At 40.5% G+C, this 26,371-nt stretch overlaps 2 protein-coding genes across 2 annotated transcripts; one reads left to right on the top strand and one right to left on the bottom strand.

Moving 5' to 3' along the window:
- Positions 1–7,048: 7,048 nt before the first annotated feature.
- cbln2b (cerebellin 2b precursor) lies at positions 7,049–10,305 on the bottom strand. Its single transcript, XM_038727082.1, has 4 exons — positions 9,969–10,305; positions 9,033–9,578; positions 8,230–8,349; positions 7,049–8,116 (listed from the first exon to the last, which is right to left on the bottom strand). Exons 2-4 carry the CDS (start codon positions 9,318–9,320, stop codon positions 7,919–7,921), a joined length of 606 nt encoding a protein of 201 aa, XP_038583010.1. The 5' UTR covers positions 9,321–9,578; positions 9,969–10,305; the 3' UTR covers positions 7,049–7,918.
- A 5,868-nt stretch (positions 10,306–16,173) lies between these two features.
- fbxo15 (F-box protein 15) lies at positions 16,174–25,878 on the top strand. Its single transcript, XM_038727069.1, has 10 exons — positions 16,174–16,278; positions 16,447–16,568; positions 18,895–18,999; positions 20,087–20,326; positions 21,843–22,046; positions 22,145–22,274; positions 22,413–22,495; positions 23,274–23,419; positions 24,320–24,444; positions 24,799–25,878. Exons 1-10 carry the CDS (start codon positions 16,258–16,260, stop codon positions 25,063–25,065), a joined length of 1,443 nt encoding a protein of 480 aa, XP_038582997.1. The 5' UTR covers positions 16,174–16,257; the 3' UTR covers positions 25,066–25,878.
- The last annotated feature ends 493 nt before the right edge of the window (positions 25,879–26,371 follow it).

Raw genomic sequence — 26,371 nt, 5'->3', positions numbered from 1 at the left:
GTGGCCCTGCAATGGTGTACTACGCCTTTCGCCCAATGTCAGCTGGGATTGGCTCCAGCCCTCCGTGACCCTGTACGCAGGATAAGCGGTTGACGATGGATGGAGATCTTTGGAAAAAACATTTTCAGTTCAAGTTTTATCGGCAGTGTCACTTCAAAGTCGCAGTTTGATTGACAACCAACATCACAAATAATGGATCATTTCCTGTTGGTACAAAACGGAAGCATGTTGAACTGCTAAAACGGCAAACTTGGTAGATAGCATGTACTGTCGTATGTGCTGTACAAAATTTGTATGTAATATGGTTTTGGGACACGACTTTTGTTCGTGTTGGGCAAACTTTTGACGTCTCTATTATTCCAAATATTCACTGGGATTTTTAGAAATTAATTTGTACCCAGAGATTTTTTTTAACTACTATATGCTACTGGGTACATCGTACATCCTGTACCAAGCATCACTCACTGTAAGGTGAACAGACTCCTTTTTTAAAGTTGGCTCCTGATGAACACCTCCTGTGTCATGGGAATAGAAACTTTCCTCTTTGCATAAAGGTATGCTATTTCCATTGTCTAACTACGTTATGAAAAGTTCTCAGTTCAGCTCATTCTGATTCTCATGCATCAAACATGAAAATAACCCATCATCTCTGTATGCAGGGATACAATTAATACTAATAACTAGCTCTCAAGATATTTATTATCACTGCACCTTTAAAGGCGATGACTTTTGTGTTGGTCGTGTGGGATCTGAAAGGCTGGTCTATCTATAAAGCAGAGAGTTGAAAGTAAACAGCTCATATCTCTGTCAGTGTAGCACAACGATGAAGAACACCAGGTGTCATGGAGCTGTGAATCCTCCACATGCCACCACAGAACTGGTTAAATGCAGTAATCTACAGAAAGGTCTTGGATTCAATTCCATTAACATTTGTCTGGGGATAGGGCTCACGTGAGAAGTGTGTCAACCTTTTGGAAATGTTTGCTTTTGACGGTTTGACTTTTCATATCTGCTTACTGGTTTTTGCATTGTTTTTTCTCCTTGTTTTTTTTTTTTTATATATAACTTTTGCAAAATATATTTGCTCTTTCTAGAAAGAGCTATGCATACATAATAAACACCCCTCAAACACTTACATGTGACACCTGATTTGGGGCATCTGTGGTCCCATCTGCTCGTGTGGATGAAATACCTCAAATACTGAGTTAGGTATGGGTTTCCATTAGCAATATAATGTACACTGGTTGGTGATAGTCTATTTACAGGGGCTAGACATGTAACCTTATTAAACCCAGTATCATATATTCCTCCCAAATGATGTGTAAAATTACCATAACCAGAATCCACACCTACACCTGTAAAAAATAGTATTATTGCTGCTGCCGCAGTGTATTTATGGGTGCATGTTTGTCACTTTGCACATGCCACACAAGTGTGTGTATTTCTGTGTGTCCCTGAACCAAAGTGTCAACAACTCCCAGTGTGCGTTTTCTCATCCACCCCAGCTAGTTGTGCTGAGGTACAGTTCTTCCCATTCTAATGAATGTAGTTAAACTGGTTAGGTGCTGGGTCCAGGATGCTTTCTCTCAGGCTTGCTGTGCCTGAATCTAATGTGTAGACAGATGATGTATTGGAACCATCACATCAAGGAGTTGTTCATATGAGCCTGCGTTGCCTGGCTCCGCGTTGCCTACTGTCTGTGTGTGGTGATGGTGGTGGTGGGGGTGGGGGTTTATGTGCTGACGGGTGGGCTTGGACGAGGTTGTATTTTCTTTGGGGAATTGCGTGTTTCAGCAGTATGGATATTGCAGGCTGTGGCAGAAGGAATAAACAGACTTTCTCTGTCTTTCTCCTCTCCCCCCCTTTTCTTCAGGGATGGGCCTGTTCACAGAGGCGGTTCTGTGACTGATGTTTGTCTGTGTTATGCGTCTATTTATTTGTTTGGCAAACAAATGCATTATTAACAAGCCACTGCCACATGCTATCCTCTCAGTGTATTCTCCGTTTGCATCAGTGTCTTCCTATTCAAGTGCAAATTAGCTAGGTCACTACAGAACCTTAATTGTAATACCAAAGCCTAAGGTGAAATTTGACTCAAAAGATATATATCACCTACATATGTAATCTGATAGGCTTGTAATTAAGAATAAAAATATCTGAGGAAAAAATATTCAAACTTGAGTAAGTCTGTCTTACTCCCCAGTAGAAGAGGGCACAGGTGGTTTTATGTCTTAGACTGGTTATGTCTCCATGCTTTAGCAGACAAAATGCTGCCATTACCATGGCCCGTGAAATTAGCAGGGCTCATTTGGAAGGAAACCTACTGAAAGAGGTTTTAAAAAATGATATAAAGAGGTCTGGACCATTAAAGTGGCGATAAATCCTGACATTCAGCATGCATTTCCTTTTAACTAGCAGCCGCATTAGATATTAGATTGAGTGGGCCCCCAAGTGTCATTTCAGACCCAAAAGGAACTGCCTTTAGGTTTGCCTGGGAACAGCTTGAATAAAAATAATGCTGTGAAAGGCTTATTCGCACTCACAATCACACATAAGGCAATTTCTGCCATAACAGGGACTAGGACTGGGAGGAAATGAGTCTATGGCAAAATACACCTTTTCTGGTGGGTTTTCTCCCTCATGCATACCAATGTATATAGCTCATCTGCAATCAAAGGGAAAGGTTGAAAATCTTGTTGGGGTCTCTCTCCTTTGGCAGTGTGTATCTTGATAAAGATCCAATGTACGTGCGCACACCGACTTCCAATGGCAAAGAATAACGAGGTATAGAAATTCAGAAAATATCCAAAGACAAATATTGCATCAAACATGACTTCATTAGTCAAACTAATCAGTCAGTGAAATGCACATTTAGAGATAATTATTTGATAATTGCTGAATTTTTTGCTGAAATCTACAAACTACACTCCTCAGCTTCTCACTCTATCTCTTTTAGTGGCTCAGAGACTCCTCTGCTCCAAGACGGGTCAGGAAACTGTTTCTTAAGGGTCTTGCAGTGTACCAACAGGATCAACATGTTTTCTTGACCCCCAGGACTCTGAGCAGAAAAGTAAATGTTGGGCCTGAAGAAGTCAGCTTCTCACTGTGGCAGAAAAGAAACATCTGCAGTATGTGCTGTTACTAGAATCTGTGAACACTGAACCCTGCAAACAAGTGAAGAGATGTTTCAAGGTGAACGTGGCAATTTATTTATACTAACTTCATTGTGAAAAATCTAACAAATCTAACTAAAATAAGCTATTAGGTATATATATATATATATATATATATGTATTGAGGCATGAGGAAAAAAAGTATTTGGTGTGAAGCTAAATTAACAACAGTGTACATAGCAACTGAGCTATGACACAAAAGGTGTGTCATGTCAGGGGGTATGAAGAGCAGACTTTTTTTTCACACATATTTTGGCTTGTGCCACAAAAAGCAAGATTGTGAATATCTATTTCATTATCGAGCAGGGAGCAAGGTTTAATTTTTCATTTAAGAACTTTGTTTTTCACTAGTGCTAAAGAAATAATGAATTGCAGTAATGTTTTGATGCGTGGAGGAGGAGGGTGGCATTCATCTTGTCTGCACAAATGATAAATAATTTTTCTTGTTCATGTGTAAAACAACAAAAGCGGCGACACTTCACCTGCCAACTATCATCCTTGTTAAATCTGAACAAATCGCCCTCTGAAGATATAAGGCAATGTAATTAAATGTTTAGACTTAGAAGCTACAATGAATGTCAAAGCGGGCTTGATCTTCACAGAACGGCTTTCAAATCAACACCAAAAAACTTTAATTCTTATTGCTAAAATGGTTTTCATGTTTTTCTACAGCGGATAGAAGATATGTTTATATGTTTCCAAATATGAGCCACTTTGTTCACGGCTGAATGAGCAGGAATTACACTGTGTGTGCGTGCGTGTGTCTGCATGCATGTACATAATGGTTCTAAGTGTGAATGCGTATCCGTGTTTGAGCCTGCGTGGGTGTTTACACACTAAAACAACCTCATTAATGAATAACTGACATTCTCTATGAATGTCTGGAACCAAAGATGACATCCCTGTGATGAGTCTATTACATAATTTAGATTCAAGTGCATAGCACGTGGCTGCAGCATCCCGCTGCGAGGGGCCTACGATGCAGCCAGTCTATGATCTTATTGCATGTGTTGCGACCTTGAGTCATGCATATTAAAGGACCAATCCTCAAAGAATGTGTATCATGAGGACATAATCTTTAAAGAGGCCAAGAAGAACAAATAATGCCCTAAAAAGCAAAAAAGGTTTGGGGCTTCTCAATGGCTTGTACACATTTTGTAATTATGTGCACGTGCCTACAAAGCACAGTAAAATGCCATCTGTGCTTCCATAAAAGATGGACCCCATATTTGAAGACTTATTGTACTTTTGGTGTACAAATTGAACCTTTATGATCCAACATAGCTGAGAACATGGGTGAGTCTATATTAAAAATATATATTAAAAAGGAGCAGTTAAGCTGAGTAACCTGGAAGTATTTTGGTATCTTTTATACAACAATTTGGATAAAATGTGCCTATCAAGGTGCAAACAGTCTTTCTACAATTCCACAAATATCTCTCATCTTGCACTTAAATAATCCCATCTATGGAAGTTTACTCTTTACAAGATGTAGTCAGACTTAATCGATGGTATGCAATAATCAAAAAGTGCTTTTGTTTCCATTTCTCATCCGCTCTGTGCATTGAGTGCGTGTTTGACGGCTATCTTAATTATCTAAGGGGATCATTTGGAAACAGACTTTTTCATTCCAGTATGGGCACGATTAGCACTTTATAGGCCAATTTAATACACTCTCCAAACCACTCTGATTTGCTGGCAGTTACTGCTGCTTTGTGCAGTCCTATTGCTGGCATCAGCAGGCTATCAGCAGGTCTTTCTCTTTGTTCTTAGTTGTGGTGCTCTGTTATACGCAAGATGAAGGTGTATACATTGTTGTTTTTTTAAGCCACATAGAAGAAGCAAGCCATCAAACTCAAGTTTCCAGATGCTCACATGTATGATTTTATCAATTATAAATGCAAATGTTTTCCGGGCCCAGCATCTGTTGGATTTCCTTCTTAACCCAGAGGAACAAGTAACAATTTTTATGTTTTTTTTTATGTTTGTGTTTGACACAGCACAGTGGTTGAATGTATTTCAACAAGCTAAGGATTATCATAAAGTGTCACAATTAGGTTCTTGACTCTTCTGGCAGACTTTCTAAATTACTCATAAACTGAGTAATGTAGAAACTGTATTTTTCATGCCATTTTCTTGCTGGCTTTGTTAAAAATTGACATTTTCTCTACAGAATGCCTTTCTGTTAGGATTTAATGAAATCCAGCCAATCACTGGGGTCTTCATCTAGTCACTCAAGAACCTTGTTGATTTTTTTTTTTTAAAGTCTGAAAGAAAAATGAATAAAAGTTTATTTTGAGGCTTTACAACCTTCATTCTTTAGCTGTTTTATGCTTAAATGAGAAAAGCAATATAGTTTTCAAACTAAATTTCATCATTTCTGCAGTGTGTCCTCTCAAAGTGATTATGAAGCAATGCTTTGTATTCACAAGTGACTAGTGTTTAGTTTTTTCTTTCCAAATCTCCTCCTACAGATGCACCTGTTTCAGTAAGGCCATTTGCAAGCACACCAAAGCCCAGCTTCCATACAAGAGGTTTAAAGTTGGGTCTCCATTGTGTCCCAAATTATGTCCTCCCTAGTCAAAACAGCAAAGTTTATAATACAACAGGGCTCACCCCACAGCGCTAAAAAGGTCAATGTAAAATTACCTTTTCCAATCTAAGCTAAAGCACCAGTTAACACAGTTTGCCCTTTGACCCAATAGTCTCACGTCTGAGAGATCAGTTACTGTATGTTAACCTGCAAAATGAAAGACAACTTAACTGCAACTTCTGTCAGAGTTCCAAACAGTGGGGACACCTTTCTGATATTGAGCCGCAGCAGTGCTCAACTGCCCCAAACTCATCTGTTACTGGCACAGATTTAACAAGGGAAATCAATAAAGGATAAAGCCTTTCACCTGGATTCACCTCATCACTGTGCATCATAAGACCAGCTGTCTGTGGTATTTCTTACATTTGCTGTATGTTTCCCACAAAACGATTTTTAGTCTTTAAAGACCTGTAGCTCTATGTTCAAATATTAATGTTGTTGTTGGCAAAATGTTCTAAACATATTTCTCTACAACTGTGTCCTGTGACATCTGATTTCAGGATAGCATTTTTTAAAATCATTCATTAAAAAATTCTCACTTCTTTGCTTTGATTCAGACCTGGCCTTGGATTTGGTTTAGAGGGATGGGATTCTGTGACTGTAAGTGTGTGAGAGAGGGGGGGAGGGGAGCGAGAGAAGGTGAGGTTGTGGTGTGTGTGTGTGTGTGTGTGTGTGTGTGTGTGTGTGTGTGTGTGTGTGTGTGTGTGTGGTGGGGGAGGGGGGAGGGGGGATCCAAAAACATTGATTTTTAAAGGAAGATGGCATCTACTTGTGTAATATTAAATAGATTTACAGGGCGACACTTCCCGCAGGTTAAACTAAAGTGTTAACGATTTTTGCCGTCGTTTATCATATCATCCATCAAAAAGTACGTTTTATTGTTAAATGTGTGGTTACTCTCTGTTCTATAAGAGAACATCTCTCCTTCGTGCGCTGCGTAAAGGCGCTCCAGTGCACATTGTTTCCTTTCCAGAAATGATATCACAGTTGCCAATCAGCCTCAACAAGAAAGACGTTTTGAACAAGTTGATTAAAAATTATATATTTTGCATCTCTATTTATATGTAGTTATATTTATTCCTTATCGTGTAACAAGTGCTGCTGCGAGACTTCAGCACCTCGGACAGCGACTAGCTGGTCACCACTGCCTCTGTCCGCTTGGGGCCTTTGGTCTTGTATGACTCAAATTTGTAAAACTCTCACTAATAAACAAACTTTTTTTCCTTCACCCTGTTCCCTTTTACATGCATGTCAATAAGAAGTGATAAATACGCTTAGCCTATACAATACAATATCTTTTATTAAGCGGGACATATAGGGATTCTTCTATTATTTCCACAATGTACATTTGGTGAGCAACGTCACTGAACATTAAATCAGTCAAAGCTACGCAGATTCCGAAATGTAGAACACACAATAATGTGAATATGTACTTTATAAATTATAATTATTTCTTTCATAAAAGGGCTCAAAGTCGTCTCCGGTGGCTAAAATATGTCGCCTTTTTTTCTCTTTTAATAAACTCGTCGGCGGCCTACATTTGGCTCATTTTCAGTATGTTCAGCATCCAAACGCAACACCATTGACAGCACAAAACACAAAGTAAAAACTTCCACTCGTGCAAAAAAATGCCTTTGGGCGTGAAAGCACTTCTTCTCTGGTTGTCCATAATTCCATATACTTCACTTGCACGGAAACCATATATTCTTTAAGGCTATAGTACAAACATAAAATAGAGCATAACACACTCGGCCTGTCCGGGACATCAGTTCTTCCACTCATCCTCTTCTCCCGTGTCCATCTTGCCCAGGTACACCCGTTTGTCTCTTGGCAAAGTTTGTTTTCCAAGCAAGAAAAAAATCCACATACCAACAAGCACGCCGCTGGCCGATCAATATGTTTAATCATCCAGATCGCGTTAAAGTTGACTGATGGATTTGAATATATGAAACTCCAAGGAAACGTTCATATTTGACTAGATAGTGGACGAGTGTAGGTATACAGATATTCGTCGGCTTCCTTGGCTGACAGTTATTTAAGTTGAAAATAAATGGCATGGTTTGGTTGTTTTTGTTTTTGTTTTTTTGTTTTTTGTTTTTTTGTTTCTCGACCTAAGCCGAGTCCCGTGCGACGTGGATCATCGCCGATCAAATTATAGAGGAAAGACTAGAAAGCCTGAGAAGGTGGAGTATTTCCATCCGCCCATTAGGGTGCCCCGTTCCAGCTTCAGATAGACCCGGTCCTCCCGTTCAACCATCAGCAGTACTCCGTTGCTGGCCGCCTCTCTCGTAACATCCTGGTCACCGGCGAATGCTGATATAACCGGGTAATCATTCTGCATCAGGTTCACCTGCAGGAGAGGGGAGACACAGGCTTGGCGTTTAGTCTCATGCTCAGGACTGTCGGTGCACTGAAACGTCATCTATTAAATGTTGAATGTAGACCAACTATTCAATTACTCACCTGTATGGTCTGTCTGTTGTAGACCTTCACCACGTGAAAGCTGAAACTATAGATCCCCCTCCTTGGAGCCTGGAAAACACTTGCTTTAAGATCGAAATGGTTGCCGATGTTCACTAAAACCTGTGACCAAGAAAGGCGCACAATAAGACAGCGCTGTATTTATATATATATATTTTTTTGTCCATCTGCATGCTTCACTTAACATAACAGCTGGTTTTGTACTAATGCATTGTTTGCCTCTGCCACCCACAGTGAGTATGGAGAGGCGTATCAGTCATACTCTGGTTCTGGTATGCCAAATGTTACTGTCAAATGTTTTGGCTGCACTTCAGTCGCGGTTTGGGATGGTTCCCAATTAGATGCTTACAACAGGCCGCTGTCCAAAGACCCGAGTCGTGAAAACTTATTGGAACACCCGACCAAAAGCTACACACTGCACATGTCAATTAGGCCTAGGCCTAAGACGCGTATGTGAGAAATGATCCTGCGTGGATGATCATTCGTTCTGGCAGTGCACCATCTAAATCACGCCAATTACGCACAGAATTAAATGAACCAGGATCAGTAGCATTGTGTTCTTTAGGGTAGAGTGAGTCAGGGCTCAGATCGCACAGAGCTTGAGCAGTGATAGGAAATTAGTGAAACATAACCTTAAATAAGTTCTGCTCGCCCACGGCAAATAGACTGTATGGTGTACACAGAAGAAATGAGAAAACAGTAATGGAGCTAAGATACTGGCCGTATCTGACTCATATTCGACTTCTGTTGGACTGTGTTAGTGATAAATTCAGTGGATATCTGACCTGGTCAAAATAGATGGTCATAGACGTGTTGCTCATCTCTGACGGCTCGTGGTTGGTTCCACGCACGGCGGAAAAAGCCACCTTTGCCCCAGCGGAGCGGACTGATATGCCAAGCGAGGAGGTGACCGCTCCGTCCGAAGAAGGGTTCGAGTCGCACACCACGAGACACTTCCCTTCGAGCACGATGGGCTCCGTGTCGTTCTGGCCGAGGCAGGAAGCCACGCCGCATCCCAAGAGGAGGATCAGAGCCAGCATGGCACAGGGTCCCGGGCAGCGCGGGGGCACCATGGTCGGATCGCTGATCCTGTGCACACTGATACAACCCGGCAGCCCCTTGGAGGTTTGTTAGTACTCGATCACCTGGTCCAGACTTACTCCCTTCTCTCTTCCCCTCTCTCTCTTCCTCTATCTGTGATGCTCCCTCACTCTCTCAAACACCCTCTGACACACAAAAAGCACTCAGACTCTCACCGGCCGTGACTCCCCTCCCTCCTGTGCGTCTTAGTTGATTTTGGGAGAGTATTCAGACAACAGTTGTTGTAAATCCTGATGATTGAAAAGACAAAATGATAGTTTTCATGTCAGAAAGCAGCAGGAAAAGGATTTTATATAGTTTAGTCATTAAACTTGAGTATATTATCTGTGCGTAAAATGAGCATCGTGCGTAAAACGACAGTCAGTCGCTGTCAGTAAATGCCAAAACCTAAAAATCATGTTAATATTAGTACACATTTTCTATACGTCCGTTTTTCATCAAAACCAACTATTTGTGATACTGCGGAGTGTTTCCTACAACCGCAGCACTTTTGTAACAAATTATAATAACAATCGAAAATTATATTAGTTATCTTATCCCTCTTTCTAATTGATTGTTGTGGTGAAAGATGCACTTTGCAGGCATTTCTGTTGAAAAAAAAAAGGTAAATCACGACCTACCTGCGCTCTCCATCCCGCTGGTATGCTCTCTCTCTGTCTCTCACAGACTGTGAACTGAGCGCTCAGATCGCTGGTGCTAAAAAAGCAAGAGTCTCTGGGCTCCCTTTCGAGGGACAACTCACGCCCATTCTTTGTGTGTAGCCACTGCAATAAGACTCCTCAGAAGTATCCCTCAATTAAGAGCACATGCATGGTCTAACGCGGGTTTGTTTACATATTAGTCTATTCAATGTTGTGTGTCCAGGGGCCCCTAAGGACGGCCAAGATCACTTGCTCTCAATGATGGTAATGTGTCATTTAGACTATATGTTTTGGGTTTCTCTCGTCTCTCCCTGAAATCAAGGGGGCTGCAAGAGAGCCTTGCTGTTACATGCTACATTGGGCATGTATGTATATGTTACTAATTTAAGACCCAAACGAGCATTTTTATGAGTCCAAGATACTCTTGCGCCATCCAGTGGCGGTTTCTTTCTTCAGAATAAGGTGCTGCATCTGCTTTTCAGAGGTGCAGAGAAAAATCAAAAGTATAAAAGTGCTTAAAATTATAAGCCTGTTTGGTATCTTGCTTGCATATTATATTGAGGGGTGGAAGATCAGCAAATTATTTCAAATTCACATCACACTTATAAAAAAAATAAAAACTCCCCATATGCATGTTGGCACCTGACACTTTCTGTCCACCCTTAGCCTTTCTTTTCAAATCCTGACATGTCATCATCCTTTTGAAGAGCCGTGTAGAGGGTCCCTATCAGTGCTCCACCACCTCTGAAGAGTCTGAGAGTGGGTTTCACAAGTGGTGAACCCTCAAGTTAGACCTTTAATGAGCTGTCATTTTCCTACTTAAAGATATGCCAACTGGCTACATTATGCATGGGGCTCACAGGAAGGTACTGTATAGACTGTCCTCCACTTCATCAGCTCAAGTAAATAGTGTGAGGAAAAGTCTCCATTTCCTTCAACATAGTTCATCAAAACTGTAATTTGTGTTTTGAATGCGTGGAAGCAGATGGATAGGAGGAAAGGACAAAACCAAGTCTTTTACTTAAAGGTGCTGAGTGTCATTATGAATAAGCACTTAAAGTATTGACACAATACATACCATACAACTCAGAGTAGACTGACAAATACACTGCTCAAAAAAATAAAGGGAACACTTAAACAACACAATATAACTCCAAGTCAATCACACTCCTGTGAAATCAAACTGTCCACTTAGGAAGCAACACTGATTGAGAATCAATTTCACTTGCTGTTGTGCAAATGGAATAGACAAAAGGTGGAAATTATAGGCAATTAGCAAGACACCTCCAATAGAGGAGTGGTTCTGCAGGTGGTGACCACAGACCACTTCTCAGTTCCTATGCTTCCTGGCTGATGTTTTGGTGACTTTTGAATGCTGGCGGTGCTTTCACTCTAGTGGCAGCATGAGACGGAGTCTACAACCCACACAAGTGGCTCAGGTAGTGCAGCTCATCCAGGACGGCACATCAATGCGAGCTGTGGCAAGAAGGTTTGCTGTGTCTGTCAGCGTAGTGTCCATAGCATGGAGGCGCTACCAGGAGACAGGCCAGTACATCAGGAGACGTGGAGGAGGCTGTAGGAGGGCAACAACCCAGCAGCAGGACTGTTACCTCCGCCTTTGTGCAAGGAGGAGCAGGAGGAGCACTGCCAGAGCCCTGCAAAATGACCTCCAGCAGGCCACAAATGTTCATGTGTCTGCTCAAATGGTCAGAAACAGACTCCATGAGGGTGGTATGAGGGCCCAACGTCCACAGGTGGGGGTTGTGCTTACAGCCCAACACCGTGCAGGACATTTGGCATTTGCCAGAGAACACCAAGATTGGCAAATTTGCCACTGGCACTCTGTGCTCTTCACAGATGAAAGCAGGTTCACACTGAGCACATGTGACAGACGTGACAGAGTCTGGAGATGCCGTGGAGAACGTTCTGCTGCCTGCAACATCCTCCAGCATGACCAGTTTGGCGGTGGGTCAGTAATGGTGTGGGGTAGCATTTCTTTGGGGGGCCGCACAGCCCTCCATGTGCTCGCCAGAAGTAGCCTGACTGCCATTAGGTACCCAGATGAGAACCTCAGACCCCTTGTGAGACCATATGCTGGTGTGGTTGGCCCTGGGTCCCTCCTAATGCAAGACAATGCTAGACCTCATGTGGCTGGAGTGTGTCAGCAGTTCCTGCAAGAGGAAGGCATTGATGCTATGGACTGGCCCGCCCGTTCCCCAGACCTGAATCCAATTGAGCACATCTGGGACATCATGTCTCACTCCATCCACCAACGCCACATTGCAGGAGCATGCCCAGGCGTTGTAGGGAGGTCATACAGGCACGTGGAGGCCACACACACTACTGAGCCTCATTTTGACCTGTTTTAAGGACATTACATCAAAGTCGGATCGGCCTGTAGTGTGGTTTTCCACTTTGATTTTGAGTGTGACTCCAAATCCAGACCTCCATGGGTTGATAAATTTGATTTCCATTGATAATTTCTGTGTGATTTTGTTGTCAGCACATTCAACTATGTAAAGAAAGGAGTATTTAATGAGATTATTTCATTCATTCAGATCTAGGATGTGTTATTTTAGTGTTCCCCTTTATTTTTTTGAGCCGTGTATATTAAATAATTGTTTTATACAATTTTCTAATTATTGTTTTCATTGTTTGTTAATTTTGTAATTGTTCCTTTATTTTTTTAAATTTCACATTTGATACTGATTTTTGATACTGAAATATGTATATCAGTATCAAAAATCGTGATACACAACTCTGAGTTGTATATCTGAATATACACACACTTTTTCTGTTTTATTTACTTTAGTACACGAACTGTATGAAATTATTTTTTTCTTTTGTAATTTATTTGTAGCTTTGGCAAAATTGTTGTTTTACAGTCATGCCAATAAAGCTGAATTCAACTGAAATGAATGTGGCCACCAGCTACCTCCACAAATGTAACATCCCTGTGTAATGATTCACAAGTTGCAGTACATAGAGAAGACATCATTTTAGACTGAATCATGGTGATCCTTCCTCCCGTTCTCACCCCCATTTGACAAACATTGCACTGTCAGAGTCAACCGACAAACCATGCGGAAGAGTGACATCAGGTATCCAAGAGCCACATCTGACCCCAGGCCAACAGAAGGACACATAGCAACAGAAAACCTCAAATGTCAAGTACAGGGAACATGCAAGAGAAAGGGATGTGGCCTACATGGCGTTACCATACCAGGGGCAGCCGTTGCCCTAAAAGAGACTTTACTTCTTTCAGGCAAGCTGATCGGCTAGACTGACAATGATGTTACGGTTATTTTCCCTGACAGCTAGCAGAGCCTACTGGCTTCCAGGAACAAGGAGGTCGATTATGTGATGGGTCTTAAAGTGAGCCATCTGGCCTCAGTCTGATTCTGGTTTTGTGTTGTCTTGTGTGTTTTTCTTTACAAATCACACATTTATGTTAACACGATTCTTCTCATGGCTTAGATTTGATTTTTCTTTATGTAGAAGTCATTTGTTAGTGATCTCATTGTCAAAAATAAGTGACCATATCTTTTACCATTTGTCCTATACTTAACACTTATATGATTCATTAAACAACCTATAAATCAGAAGAGGTCCACCCTGTGTGCTCACACCACCATATGCTTCACAGGGACTAAAATACTCACTTTAAAATGGATATCTGTGTGTCCATCTGCCTGCCTGTCCATCTGTTTGTGTGTGGCTATAAATTAGTCTGTATCTTCATATCTGAAACGAGGTCAGACTCTCAAACAAGTTCATTTGAGAGTGCTCTTTCAAAGACGCCTCTGAGTGAAAGGGAGGGAGATTGTGTTATGACTCTCTTGTCTTACATCAGCAAGATGTGACCTCTATCTTAGCATGTGTGAGGAGACAAATAACATCAATCTTGCCTGTTCCTCCCCTGCTAGTGCTAACACCCTGAGGAGGTATATTGCCAACCCAAAGAGAGGTTAAGATAGACTGTACCAGCTAGAGCTTACAGTAACTGGAATTACTTTGTGTGTGTGTGTGGAAAAAATGTTCCCTCAGGGTAAACCATCAAATTTTAGGGGTAAAACTTGAATTAGGGTTAAGGTTGGGGTTAAGTCTCCAGGCAATGAAAGTAAGACAGTGGTGTGTGTGTGTGTGTGTGTGTGTGTGTGTGTGTGTGTGTGTGTGTGTGTGTGTGTGTGTGTATGTGTGTGTGCGCGCATGTAGAGCATCTATATAGCTCAACAATTTATTCCAATCTCATGTGAAACAGAAGATTTGTTCTCACATAGTTAATCACAAAATAATCAAATGTATCCCTTTTAATGACTTTCATAGACCATAGATCATTTTTATTATTATCTAACCTAAAATAACTTTAGACATATGACAATTACTTCTGATGGCAGGAAACCAGTATATTCATTTATGAGTTTGTTTACTAGGGAAAATACAGGTAAACGTTGTTACACAGGACAAAGAAACGCTGTAGATGAAGTGTGTATATTACACAAATACTATAGTATTTCTACTTACTATTATGAAGTACTTTGCAGTTTATGTCACTGTATTCTTCTTCCCCACTTTATTTAACTGCGGTTACTTTCACTGTATGTGTTACCTTGATACATGTAAATACTCTGAGCCTCAAACACTCAGCAGAAAGGCATGGGCAGCTTTCCAGCTGCCAAAAAACCCACATATTTTTAGATCTATTCTCTATTTGTATTTATGAACATACTGATAAATGTTATTTGAATTAGATATGGATTTTGCGAATATATTACACCACAGGCCATGAAAAAGAAATCTGGCTCTTCAGCACATAAAGAACAACATCCCAGCCAGCCTAGGCCTTCACCAGTTTGCTTTCAGAACCAACAGATCCACAGAGGATGCCATCTCCACTGCGCTCCACTCAGCCCTCACACACCTTGAGAAAAACAACACCTACATCAGAATGCTGTTTGTGGATTTCAGCTCAGCATTCAACACAATCTCCCCCATGAAACTGATGGACAAACTCAGTACTCTGGGTTTAAATACAACACTCTACAACTGGATGTTGGACTCACAAACAGACACCAGTCAGTTCAGATTGGCAGACACAGCTCTTTCACTCTATTGGTCAACACCGGAGCCCCCCAGGGCTGTGTGCTCAGCCCCCTCCTGTTCATGCTGTATACCCAAGACTGCATCCCTCGACATGGAGAGAACCCTGTTGTGAAGTTTGCGGATGATACAACCATTTCTAACAACAATGAGACTTCATATCGGGAGGAAATTCATAATCTTGTAGAGTGGTGGTCAGAAAACAACCAAGGAGCTCATGATCATTGATTTTAGGAAGGCGATAAAGACATGCACTCCTGTCTACATCAGTGGTGCTGAGATGGAGCAGGTGAATAGTTTCAAATTCCTGGAAATCAGCGGAGAAGATTTCACAGAGAACCTGGTCATCTCACATCTCCACGCTGGTAAAGAAAGCTCAAAAACTGCTATTTCTTGAGGAAGCTTAAGAAGGCCAAATTCACAAGTTCTTGTTAGCTTTTACAGAGGAGCAATAGAAATCATCCTGATTGGAAACATCACAAACTGGCATGGGATGTGCACGGCCCAGGATTGGAGGGCTCTGCAGCAAGTGATTAAAACAGAATCAGAAGATCATTGGTACCTATCTCCCGAGTATCAGTGATATCGGTGAGGTGAGGTGCCTACGCAGAGCCCAAAGAATACTAAAGGACAGTACCCACCCAGCCACAGCCTGTTCACCCTGCTGCCTTCTGGGAAGAGATATGGAAGTTTCTGCTGCCACACCACCAGACTGCAGAGCAGCTTTCCCCACCAAGCTATCAGACTCTTAAACTCTAATTCACCCTCAGCACTGCTCCAGTGAGTATAGTTTATTTCTGTTTTTCCATTTTTTATAATTGATTCTGTATTTATGTATATTGTCTGCTATGTAGCAGACAATATACATAAACAGTTTTAAAAAAAACGAAGTATGTTAAACTGTACAGATCATGAAGTGGCATGTTTAACTGTATCAATAGTATTTTAGTATTTATCATATTTATGTTATTGGATGGGTGGAGCCGGGTGAGGCGGTTGGTGTAGAAATGAACCGTTTCGCCACTTTTATTTTGACGAAATGTGTCGCCACTTCCTACCGGAAGCTTTGTTTCTGCACGTGGAAGGAACTTAACGGACGTCACCATGACGACTGGACGCGGACAGCTTAGAAATGATCGCAGTTATTTTTTGACATACGGAGATACGGATGGCTACAAAAACAGAGAAAGTAGGTTATATATTTAGCTAACCCATGAAGTGTATACAGTGACGGTTGCCCATTTTGTATTCCAACGTTATACTCCGCGTGCTGTAAGCTACAACAAACGTGGCTCTTATCCTTAAGTGGCCTTAACTTCCTACCAAAATAAATTATCTTGTTGTATCTGTCTCAAAGGGGTCAAGACCGGTGAAACAAATGGCAGCACCAAAAGCAGTTTCATCCAGAGTACGGGCAGTGAGGACGTCCACAAGAGCTGACAAATCATCCCCAGCGTCCACTCAGAACTTTATGGAGAGGTAATCTATCAGCACATGCCCGTATTTTCACCTGCGTGGCATTCAACGCTTCAGTGTTCAGACACTGTGGCAAGTCAAGGCTTTATTGCCCTGTAAGTGAAAGGATTTATAGACCGTGTTAGCAGCAGCAAAAAAAAAAAAAAACATTATAAAGACAGCAAATATCAATACAGGTGGAAGACACATGTTCAAATTAAGCTATCTGTTTCGTCCCCCACTGAATGTAGGCAGTAAATAGGAATAATCAAAGAAACACTAGGCCAGACTGCAGCATACAATTGTTTTCCTCACTATACCAAACTGCCTTTTTATTTAGTGTCTATGTATGTTATTTTTTTATGTGTGAATTGCCACAAGGGTGTATTGTCATAAATGCAGATAGATATGTATTTAGAAAGGCTATTGTCATACCATGCACAGTAAAAAAAATTCAGTTTTATTTTTTAGAAACTGCCCCAGTAGTACAAATGGCTATCTCTCTCTCTTTAATAATTGGTCACTGTTTGCTGTCAGAGTATGTCTAAAGCAATGCAAACACCTGACTCACTTGCCCTAAAAGTGCATGGCATGATATTGTAGAAATTTAGTTTAGATTTCCCTTAGACATCGGTGAAGCGTCCAGATTGCTCATTTTGTTCTACTAGCAGTCCAAAACTGAGAGTTTTTCCACTTACAGTGACATACCAGTGACAATTATTTGATGGATTGTCATGAAACTTGTAACGGACATTCATGGCCCTCAGAGGATGACTTGTAACAACTCTAGTTGATCCCTTAACTTTCCATTGGGTCAAAATTGTCACATCGGTTTATGACTCAATATCTAATATCATGTTAGCACACTAAACTGCGATGGTGTATAGTGAACACTGTAACTTGCATTTTCATCGTGAGCATGTAAGCATGCTAATGTTAACATAGCTTGAAGCAGCACTGTGCCCAAGTAGTCTCACAGAGGTGCTAGCATTGATACACAGGGCAACTTTCTGAGCAATGTTACTGGGCAATCTTGCTAGTGGCAAGTCAGACTATGTTTTGAATGGATAGCGGCGGTGCGGGGCAGGTGGCTGAGTGGTGGGGGAAGGGGATTACGGTAGTAATCTTTCATCATAACCATTGACGGCAACGTTGCCCTGCACGATTGCTCTAAAAGTTGCTCCATGTATCATCAGCTTAAGTCTCATAATTTGAGTAAAACAATTATTAAATTATTAAAGCTGTTTCTGATGAATTTTCTGTTGATCCACTAATTTGATGAATTGTTTCAGCTCTACACTTGTTCATCATCAAGCGCTTATCCTGTGTACAGGGTCGCTGGGTTATAAATCTTGAAATCCTAGATAGTTTTATGGTGCATTGATTTAGGACAAACATAGTTCTGTCTTTACCAAGTCTTTACCTTTTTCCAAACTCTTACAAACACCAAAAATGACTTAAAACAGAGCCTCTGCATGTTGACAGCTCCAAATGTCAGTGAGAGCCTACCTATTTGAGCATTTTGAATGTTAAAGCTAAAATATGTAACATTCCCCGTGTTAAAGTTGCACCAAAGATATTTATTCATCTGATATAAGTTTCATCTGGTTCATGATATTCAGTGGAATGTCAGTGATTGACCAGGCAGCTAATGTGAACATGTCATGAATATATCACTTACTGAAGTGATTTAATTAGACAGCATTGGCATCATTAACCAGGACAGGTGCAACCAGACAAACCTGATCAATACTTGTAAATAACACATTGAGAGTGTCTCAACTGTTTTTAGTGTTTGAGCACACTAAATCCTGCATATAGGAGTAATAATGATAAAAACATTGCAGCTTATATCCAAACATACTCATATCTACCCAAGAAAGATAAAAGACTTTACATTTCACACGGATGCGTCTTGCTGTGCTTGCTTGTTCAATTTGGATCTCACTCGCGCTTTAATTTATCACTTTCTGACACCGCAATGTTATCTGAGCAAATGTTGTAGGTCCACTTGGTGGTAATCAAGCAGCATGTAACACAGTCGTCTGTCGTGTTGATAAGAAGTTTGAATGAAAATATGAAGTTTTACCAAAGTGAGGCTTTACAAAACAGGGAGTCCTGCAGTTAACATCATGTTTGTTTTCTAAAACAGATCTATTAAATGAGACCATCAACTCGGGTCATTTCATTTTGTTTGCCAGAAGCGTGCGGTAAGATTGCCAAGTAGCCTGTCGAGAGCACATTTGTCTCAAACGCTGGTGCCTCAAAAGAACTGCATGCTGAACAACAGGTGGCATGAAAACAACTGGTGTCACTTCCTTGTAGTGATGTCTAATTACCTTTTCCGTAGACTGCCATCTGAGGTCCTGATTAAGATTCTGTCATACCTGGATGCCTCCGCTCTTTTCAGCGTCAGCCACGTCAATAAGCTCTTCCATCAGCTTGCCAATGACAAGTAAGTATCATCCAGGTCTTGTTAATGAAACATACACAGTAAATTAAATATTTTTTTCTCTAAACAAGTGAAAAAAATACTAGTGCATTGTGTTGTATACTGCTCTCTGTACATTTTGCTCATTTGTAATTGGTATGAATTTCCGTCTTCTTGAATTCTTTGACTTATTGTGCAGATGTTGTTGATGTTGTCCTTTTTTATTTTATTTTTTTGTCATTTCATTTGAAGCCTGGCTGCATAACAATTTTCCTCCAAGTGGGAACTAAACTAAACTAAAACTAGGGCTGCAACAGTTATTTTTACCATAGATTGATCTGCCATTAGTTTTATTGTTTAATCAATTATTCATTTGGTCTGAAATATTTCAAAATGATCTTTTATTTACTGTCATAGAAGATAAAAAAAAACTATATCCACTTTTGAGAAACTGGAACTTTAGAACTGGAAATGTGGCATTTGTGTTAAAGAAATTACGTAAATAATTAATAATTAACAATAGTTAGCACATTTTATTGCATTGATAGTTGGTTTTCTTTTTTTAATGAAAGAAGTTTCTTTCTGACTCAGATTTTATTTATTCATTTATCTATTTATTTTTCAGCTCTCTTGTACACAGGCAAGATCAGGCGGTCTGACAACCTCTTTGTCCTTCACCACAAATGGCTCATTTAAACAGCAACTTTTAGTGGAGTCTTAAAAATGATGAATCAAAATAAACAGAGAGAAACCGGCCCTGACATCTCATAAGGAAGAGCTGAAAATTGATCCCAATGCCAGTTTTGTCGCTCATAAGAATGAAAAGATACATTCATATGCATATGATGGACCATCGTCTTATAATGCTGAGCCAGGAATAGGCAAGAATGAGGAGAAATAAATGTAAGAAGTCGAGTTTTGGTGTGAAAGAGATGGGCAGGTGTCGTGGTGCGTGAAAGCAATACCAAAACTAGTGGTGGTCGTCAAAAACTGGCCAGAGTAACAATACTTACAGCAGGAACTAAGGAGGATCAGCCTGCATAAACACAATATGTTTACAATAATTGTCACTCACTGCCCCTTTCTATACCTTCCAATGTCATCAACACAGTGTTCTGTGGAACAAGCTATACATAGCAGAGTTTGGCAAGAATAAAAAACGGAAACCTAAGTGCATGCAGGAGCTGCTGCTGAAGATGGCCACAGTGGAGCTGCAGGACCGGGCTCCGGGCTACTGGAAGAGGTTGTACTTCAGGACTGGCGCCACATGTGACAGGAACAAGTGGAAAAGACATCTCAGACTCATCAGCTGTCACACCGGGCTGCCCAGCCAAACAGAGCGGGCCCTCAGGTAAGAGCCGCTGCTCTAGAAAACCACTTAGATGGAAGTACCAGAGTTGTGTGATTTCTTTAATGTACCGTGCACTTAACATCATTTAGCGGACACTCGAGTAGCCTGACAAGGGTTGCTTGTGAGTTAAGCTAATTGAGTGCTTACCATTGTATTTTCAAGCATTTCAACCCCTTTCGCTGCTGAGGTGAAAAAAAGGTCTCATTATTTCTGTAGGAATGTCAGTTAGTTTTATGTTTTAAACTTCGTTGCTTGTTCCGCATTTCAGCTAAAAAGAGGTGTGTGGACCATACCATGTGTATGCCATAATCTGCCGTTTGCCAACTGCTTGGTATGCGTAGCTGCCAAGACAATTGGAAACAGCTCTGTGAGGTGTCATGGGAAATCCAGCACACTGTTTGCTGTTAGCCAATAGTAAAACTTTAGAGATCCACCCTCGCCATCAAGAAAGTTCAAGGGTAGAGACTGGAGGACAGTTCGAGCCGCTGGCAATCAAAAACAAAGCATGGTTTGTTTTTCATATTGCACTTAATGACACTTTCTTATTAAAGGTGAGAAAGGAGGTCTCTGTCTGAATGCGGTGTCTGCTCAGGGGGAGGGGGATGCCTGCACACAGGGGAAAGCTCTCTCACTGCCTCCAGTGTGGTTTCTGCTGTGTTTTTATAACCTCTGATTAGAGGCTGTGCAGCACTCAATTTTGAGTTCTGTGGCAGTCGCTGTGGTACAGAGGGGAAGTCGAAATAATTGTGTTCCTTGCAGAGGCTGTCTGAATTGTTGAAATAAATTACTTATCCCCCCACTTCCCCCTCCTCAACCACAACACACACATGCATGCACGCACGCATGCACACTTTCCCAGCTCAGACAATTCCCTCTGGGGGTTTGTCTGTTAGACACTGAGGAGCATGCGATTTACCTTGGTAATAATCATTTCACAAGACATCACATATACAGAGTGAAATCCCCTGGGTCATCTGGGGCCTCCTGGGCTGCTACAGTTTTTAGCTTTGTTCCTCCACTTAATTGATATTGGATGGTGCCTCAGCGACACACCGCCTGCATCACAGGTAGGGGCAGCCTTGAATTACAGTTTAGACAGAACTGGATCAAGAGATTTATCACAACAGCTGCAGTTTCATTTCATTCGTTGCATATCATTTCATTAGCGAGAGCAGCTGGAGTCCTACTGCTCCCTACTGCTGTCAAAAGAAACGTGATAGCCATTAAACTCATAGTTTACCTGATTTAAAGAGCAAGAGTCAGCTTTACCCAACACTGCCCAATTATTTGCATTGTGTTAACTTCAAATAAATGGTAAACCTATTACTATTTTAAGGGAATGCTTAGGGAGTTCTTTCCCACTTTATAAAGTAGGGAGCCTGTAAATGAAGCTAAGCGGCTAAGCACTTGTTCCCACTACGCTACACTGCATATAAACAGCTGTACATGCTTATGTTGCAAAAGCCCAAATAACTGTCATATCTTATTGCTATCTTATTGTGTTATCTTATTCTAGAAATTTGCGCGTCACCTGGGAGCTGACGGTCTCTGATAAGTCAGGGCACGAGGTCACATATGAGCCGAGCTGGTCCCAGTTCTGTGAGACTTCTGTGACCCTGTGCTGGAGCGGGGGAGGCTGCTTGCCCAACTACCAGCAGATTTCCGCCCTTCAACTCCATGGCGTCAGGAGGATAGAACTCAGCTGCCCCAGTCTAAAGAAGTAAGACAGCCGGCATCTATCCCCACTCTCTCTCTCGGGCTCTGTTTCCTCTTTCTCTCACGGTGAAACCCACTGTTCTCTTTTGCTTGCTCTGTCAGACCTGGCTGGAGGTCCCTCATGGCGAAGTTAGACATGCAGACTCAGGCTAAAAACATGCAGGTCATTGGCCAGGACAGACTGGTTGAACTGAAGCTGCTGCAGCCTGGCATCATCATCGGAGTCTGGAGGGTAATTAGATCACAGGCAGCCATGGCATTTTTTTAATCATTATTCATTTGTTTTTAATTGCTAAAAACTCGCTTTTTTTAAATTTTACTTAAAATGTCTGATTCAGCTGTAGAATTCAAGTGGTGGCTCTCTTCGCAGGACCAGTGCTCCGTCGCCTTTGTCATGTTCATCCTCCACTTCCACAGGCTGGTGGAAAGAAGCATCCAGGGATCTTCTACCTGGTAGGCTGCACTTGAACATACACCTTTTTATTCACGTGCTTAGATGGCGTCAAATGTTTTGGGCTCAAACTCAAAAGCTGCAATAACTATCTATGATGTACAGCAGGATCAATGGCACTTCTGTTTCACCACCACAGTAGATAATGTGACTGTACCAATTTTTTATATATTGTATAGTCAGGACCAGTTACGGCAGTGATTTAGTCATCATTTGCCATCAGGACACAGCACAGTGTAGGTGTTAACTCTAAGCGGTTGAAGTTGCTCATTAGCAGACCTTAAAACAGAAAAAGGCTAATTAATTGGAGAAATTTGCTTCTGCAGTGTTTTTCAAGAAAACAGTGAGAGATCATTGGTTCCTAACCCGGGGATCAAAAAATAGGGGTCAACACATTTCTGTTAAACAAAACAATGTATATTGTTTGTGATTGTGCTGTTTTTTCTTGTGAAATACAGGATACTGTCACTTCTTCGGTCTCTAAAAATCCTGCAAATGAAACAGTCTGAGTGGTTAAAAAATCACTTACAATTCAGTACAGGAGTCTCTTTATAGTCTTGAAGATGCTTCGGTGATCATCCTATTGTGAGTCTTGCACATGAGCACAGCGTGGACATAGCCCCCTCTCCTGGTTTCTCGTGAGAGCACAGTCTAACAGCACATTATGATTCCAGTCCACTAAAGTGATAAAGCTCTGAAATGGCTTCTTAATCTCAATGTTCCCTTCGCTCACTGTGAAGGGAACATTTCATTTACCTTTTTACTTTTTTCTTCATCCAGCCCCTACATGGAGCCAACAGTCAAACCCCCTCTTGATGACATAGACCCTGAATACGGTCTCCATGGTTACCAACTACACATTGTTCTCCACGACAGTGTATGCGAGATCATGTCCAGAAACTTCTCCCAACTCTTCTGCAGGAGAAGTAATTTATTTATACTCATATTCACTAAGTCACACTCTTAAATGATGCTGAAGAAAAAAAAAAAAAATATATATATATATATATTTATACATTTAGAGTTGATGTAAAATGTCAAAAATCTGTTTCCTTAGTCATGTCTAAGTGTTCAGTCTCTCTTTTTATCTCATATATTTACTAAATTTATTTTATAGTTTAGAATGCCTCTGTAGCAGCAAGTCCAACACAGACAGACTCAAAAAAGCCTCTGTTCTCAGACCATCAGTAGTAGAGAACTCTGTCTTCTGACATCTGTATCCTCGGCCTTGTCTAGCACATTGTCCTCTGGGAATCCTCAGTGCCGCCCTGCACTTTTGCATATTTGCTCTCCACCATGTACTGTGCAAGGTTTTATTGTATAGTTTACCTAAATATGTGACATATGCACATTTTTACATTGTTATATACTGAAAAATTGTACAACCCACCTACACACATGGTCAGCATACAGTTAGTATTTTAATACTTATGTCACATATATTTCTATCGTAAAATCTTCTTTCTCTTTGTTCTAAATATTTTTCTTTATTGTACACTAGGGTTGTTGAGCACAGCCTCGAAGTGTGCCACCCTGCATTTTACTGCACATATTTTATGAGCACGTGACAAATAAAAATGTAAATCACCTTTATTAGCTATGTTCTCTAAGAAATTACTTGTGTTTAAAGATTATTACAGTATATTGCTTGTAGGTATAAGTCCAAATAAAATCACAATGTTTTTCACCTCATGCGATTTTCTGAAACCTGTCATGTTGTGAACATGACTAAATGTTGATACTAACTGATTAATCATGTGACCTAACACCAAAATGCTAATTATTATACTGTAAGGACTCACTTGTTGTGTGTTGTCTTCGACCAGCTCAGATCTGTGACGGCCTCATCCAGCTAACTGCCATTAGCAGGGCAGACTTGTCGCAGCACACACCTCTGTCAGGCAACATCACCCTGCCCTGGAGGTGTGAGGCCCTACAGGGCGCAGTAGAGGTACAACATGTGCTGTTGGCCACTTGCACACTGTTTCACTATGTGTTGTAGGAAGAAAGCAATCCATGCCCAAAGCATCTTAAGTATGTAGCTGACAAGACTACGTTCTATTTTTATTGTAATCTTCACAGGTCTATTAAAAAGTTAATTTTAGTATAACTCCCTCTTATCTCCAGCCTAAGGAGAATACAGTTGAAATCTCTTGTTTCATCGTGAAATTTGACAGTTTTGACTTCTAACTTAATAGATGTGCTCCTGGATGATGATTTTTTTTCATGTTGTCATGCTGTAACCCTGCTGAAATCACAGCATTGAGGTCTTGAAACATGTTTATTTTTCTACTTTTTTACCCAGAATTGCTGCGTCATGAGTCTGACTCTTCTGGATGAATTCAAGAGACCCTTCTGGTGTGCCAGCTCTCCTGTTTTCATGACGCTGGAGAAGACGCCCGTGTCCTATGACTACGATGGGGAGCACTTCCTGATCCACTATCAGGATTCAGATGGTCAGGTGAAGTTGAAACTTGTGTTGATGAAAGAACAAAAGCAGTTCGTCCTCATAAGCTTAGTCGTCTATGTGACTGTTTGCAAAGTCAATGAGCATTTCACTAGAGATTACTGAAGGTGCAGTATTTCTGGGACACGTTTTGAGATATATAATCATTACAGTTCAATACTATGATTATGCTTTTTAATATTTTGAGTTAACGTGTCATATACAGTATACATGTTATCATCTGTTAATGTTGTATTATATTAGAATATCTGTAACACCTTGTTTATAGGGAGAATAGAGTGCCACCAAAATAATTTGAAGCTTTTAGTGGGTAATAATAATATTAAACTTAATGAAACTTTTAAACAGCAATATATTAAGAGTTGTTTTGATTAATGCAGAAAATGTTGAGCTGAAAAAAACTATTTGCCAGAGTAATGACACTTTTTTCATTACTTTGTCTTAAATGGGTTTATGAAATACTTTATTACTTTTTATTTCAATTTACAAATGTGTCCTCCTGTTATTTTGTCCCATGATTCATTTGTCTCTTGTGTTTCACAGTTTAGGTTTACCGACACTCTGTCTTTATTTAGCAAAATCATTTGGCATCTGTTTTATGAACTAGTTAATGTAATCAATTTTGTATAAAGAGAGAAGGATGGGATAGAAATGTTAATAGGAACATTTAATTGCCATTTTACAATATAATTACTAAAATCTAAATGAATAATGTATTGATAGTTTGGCATCATTAATGTATTGATTATAATATTATTGTAATTAAACAGTCTATACTTATTCTGGTGGCACACTCCATATGTTTGCTATTCTTAATAAATCTGTACAAAAGAAGAGAGAATATTCTGTAAGAAAATACAAACTTCAGACTGTTGGTGAAAGGTTTGATCTTAATTATTAAAACAAATGTTAAATGTTCTTCCTGAAGAAATACTTTTGTCAAATATTTGATCATTTAGATTTTGTTTATATTTGTTTGTGATTCAGTAAATGTTCTTTTGTTACAATTATAAACACGTTTCCATATCTTTGCAATTCATTGAACAGTCCTTCAGTGGATCTTTATCATGGTGACCCTCTCTAGAAAGAACTTTGAATATCTAATATATTCTCTAATCTATATTTAAATAGAACTTAGAGGTGATCTAAGTCATTTTAGTCCGTCATTTTGCCCAGCCTTATATTGTGTTCCCTCCCTCACTATGACATTTAGTTACTCAAAAATAGTTTTTATATGCACTGTAAGAGGATTTACCAGGGCACAACGTGATGGTCCATTTACACTGGGTGTCACTTTGCATGCAGAAACTATGAGTGCATGTTCAGAATCAGAATCAGCCAGTTTGCCAGGTATGTGTACACATACGAGGAATTTGACTCAGGATTGTACATTGCTCAGGATGTGCTTACT

Source organism: Micropterus salmoides, unplaced genomic scaffold, assembly GCF_014851395.1.
Source record: "Micropterus salmoides isolate LMB-PRFRI ecotype aquatic unplaced genomic scaffold, ASM1485139v1 Ms_hic_scaffold_1, whole genome shotgun sequence".
NCBI classification, from domain to species: domain Eukaryota; kingdom Metazoa; phylum Chordata; class Actinopteri; order Centrarchiformes; family Centrarchidae; genus Micropterus; species Micropterus salmoides.
This window is presented reverse-complemented; position numbering and strand designations above follow the sequence as displayed.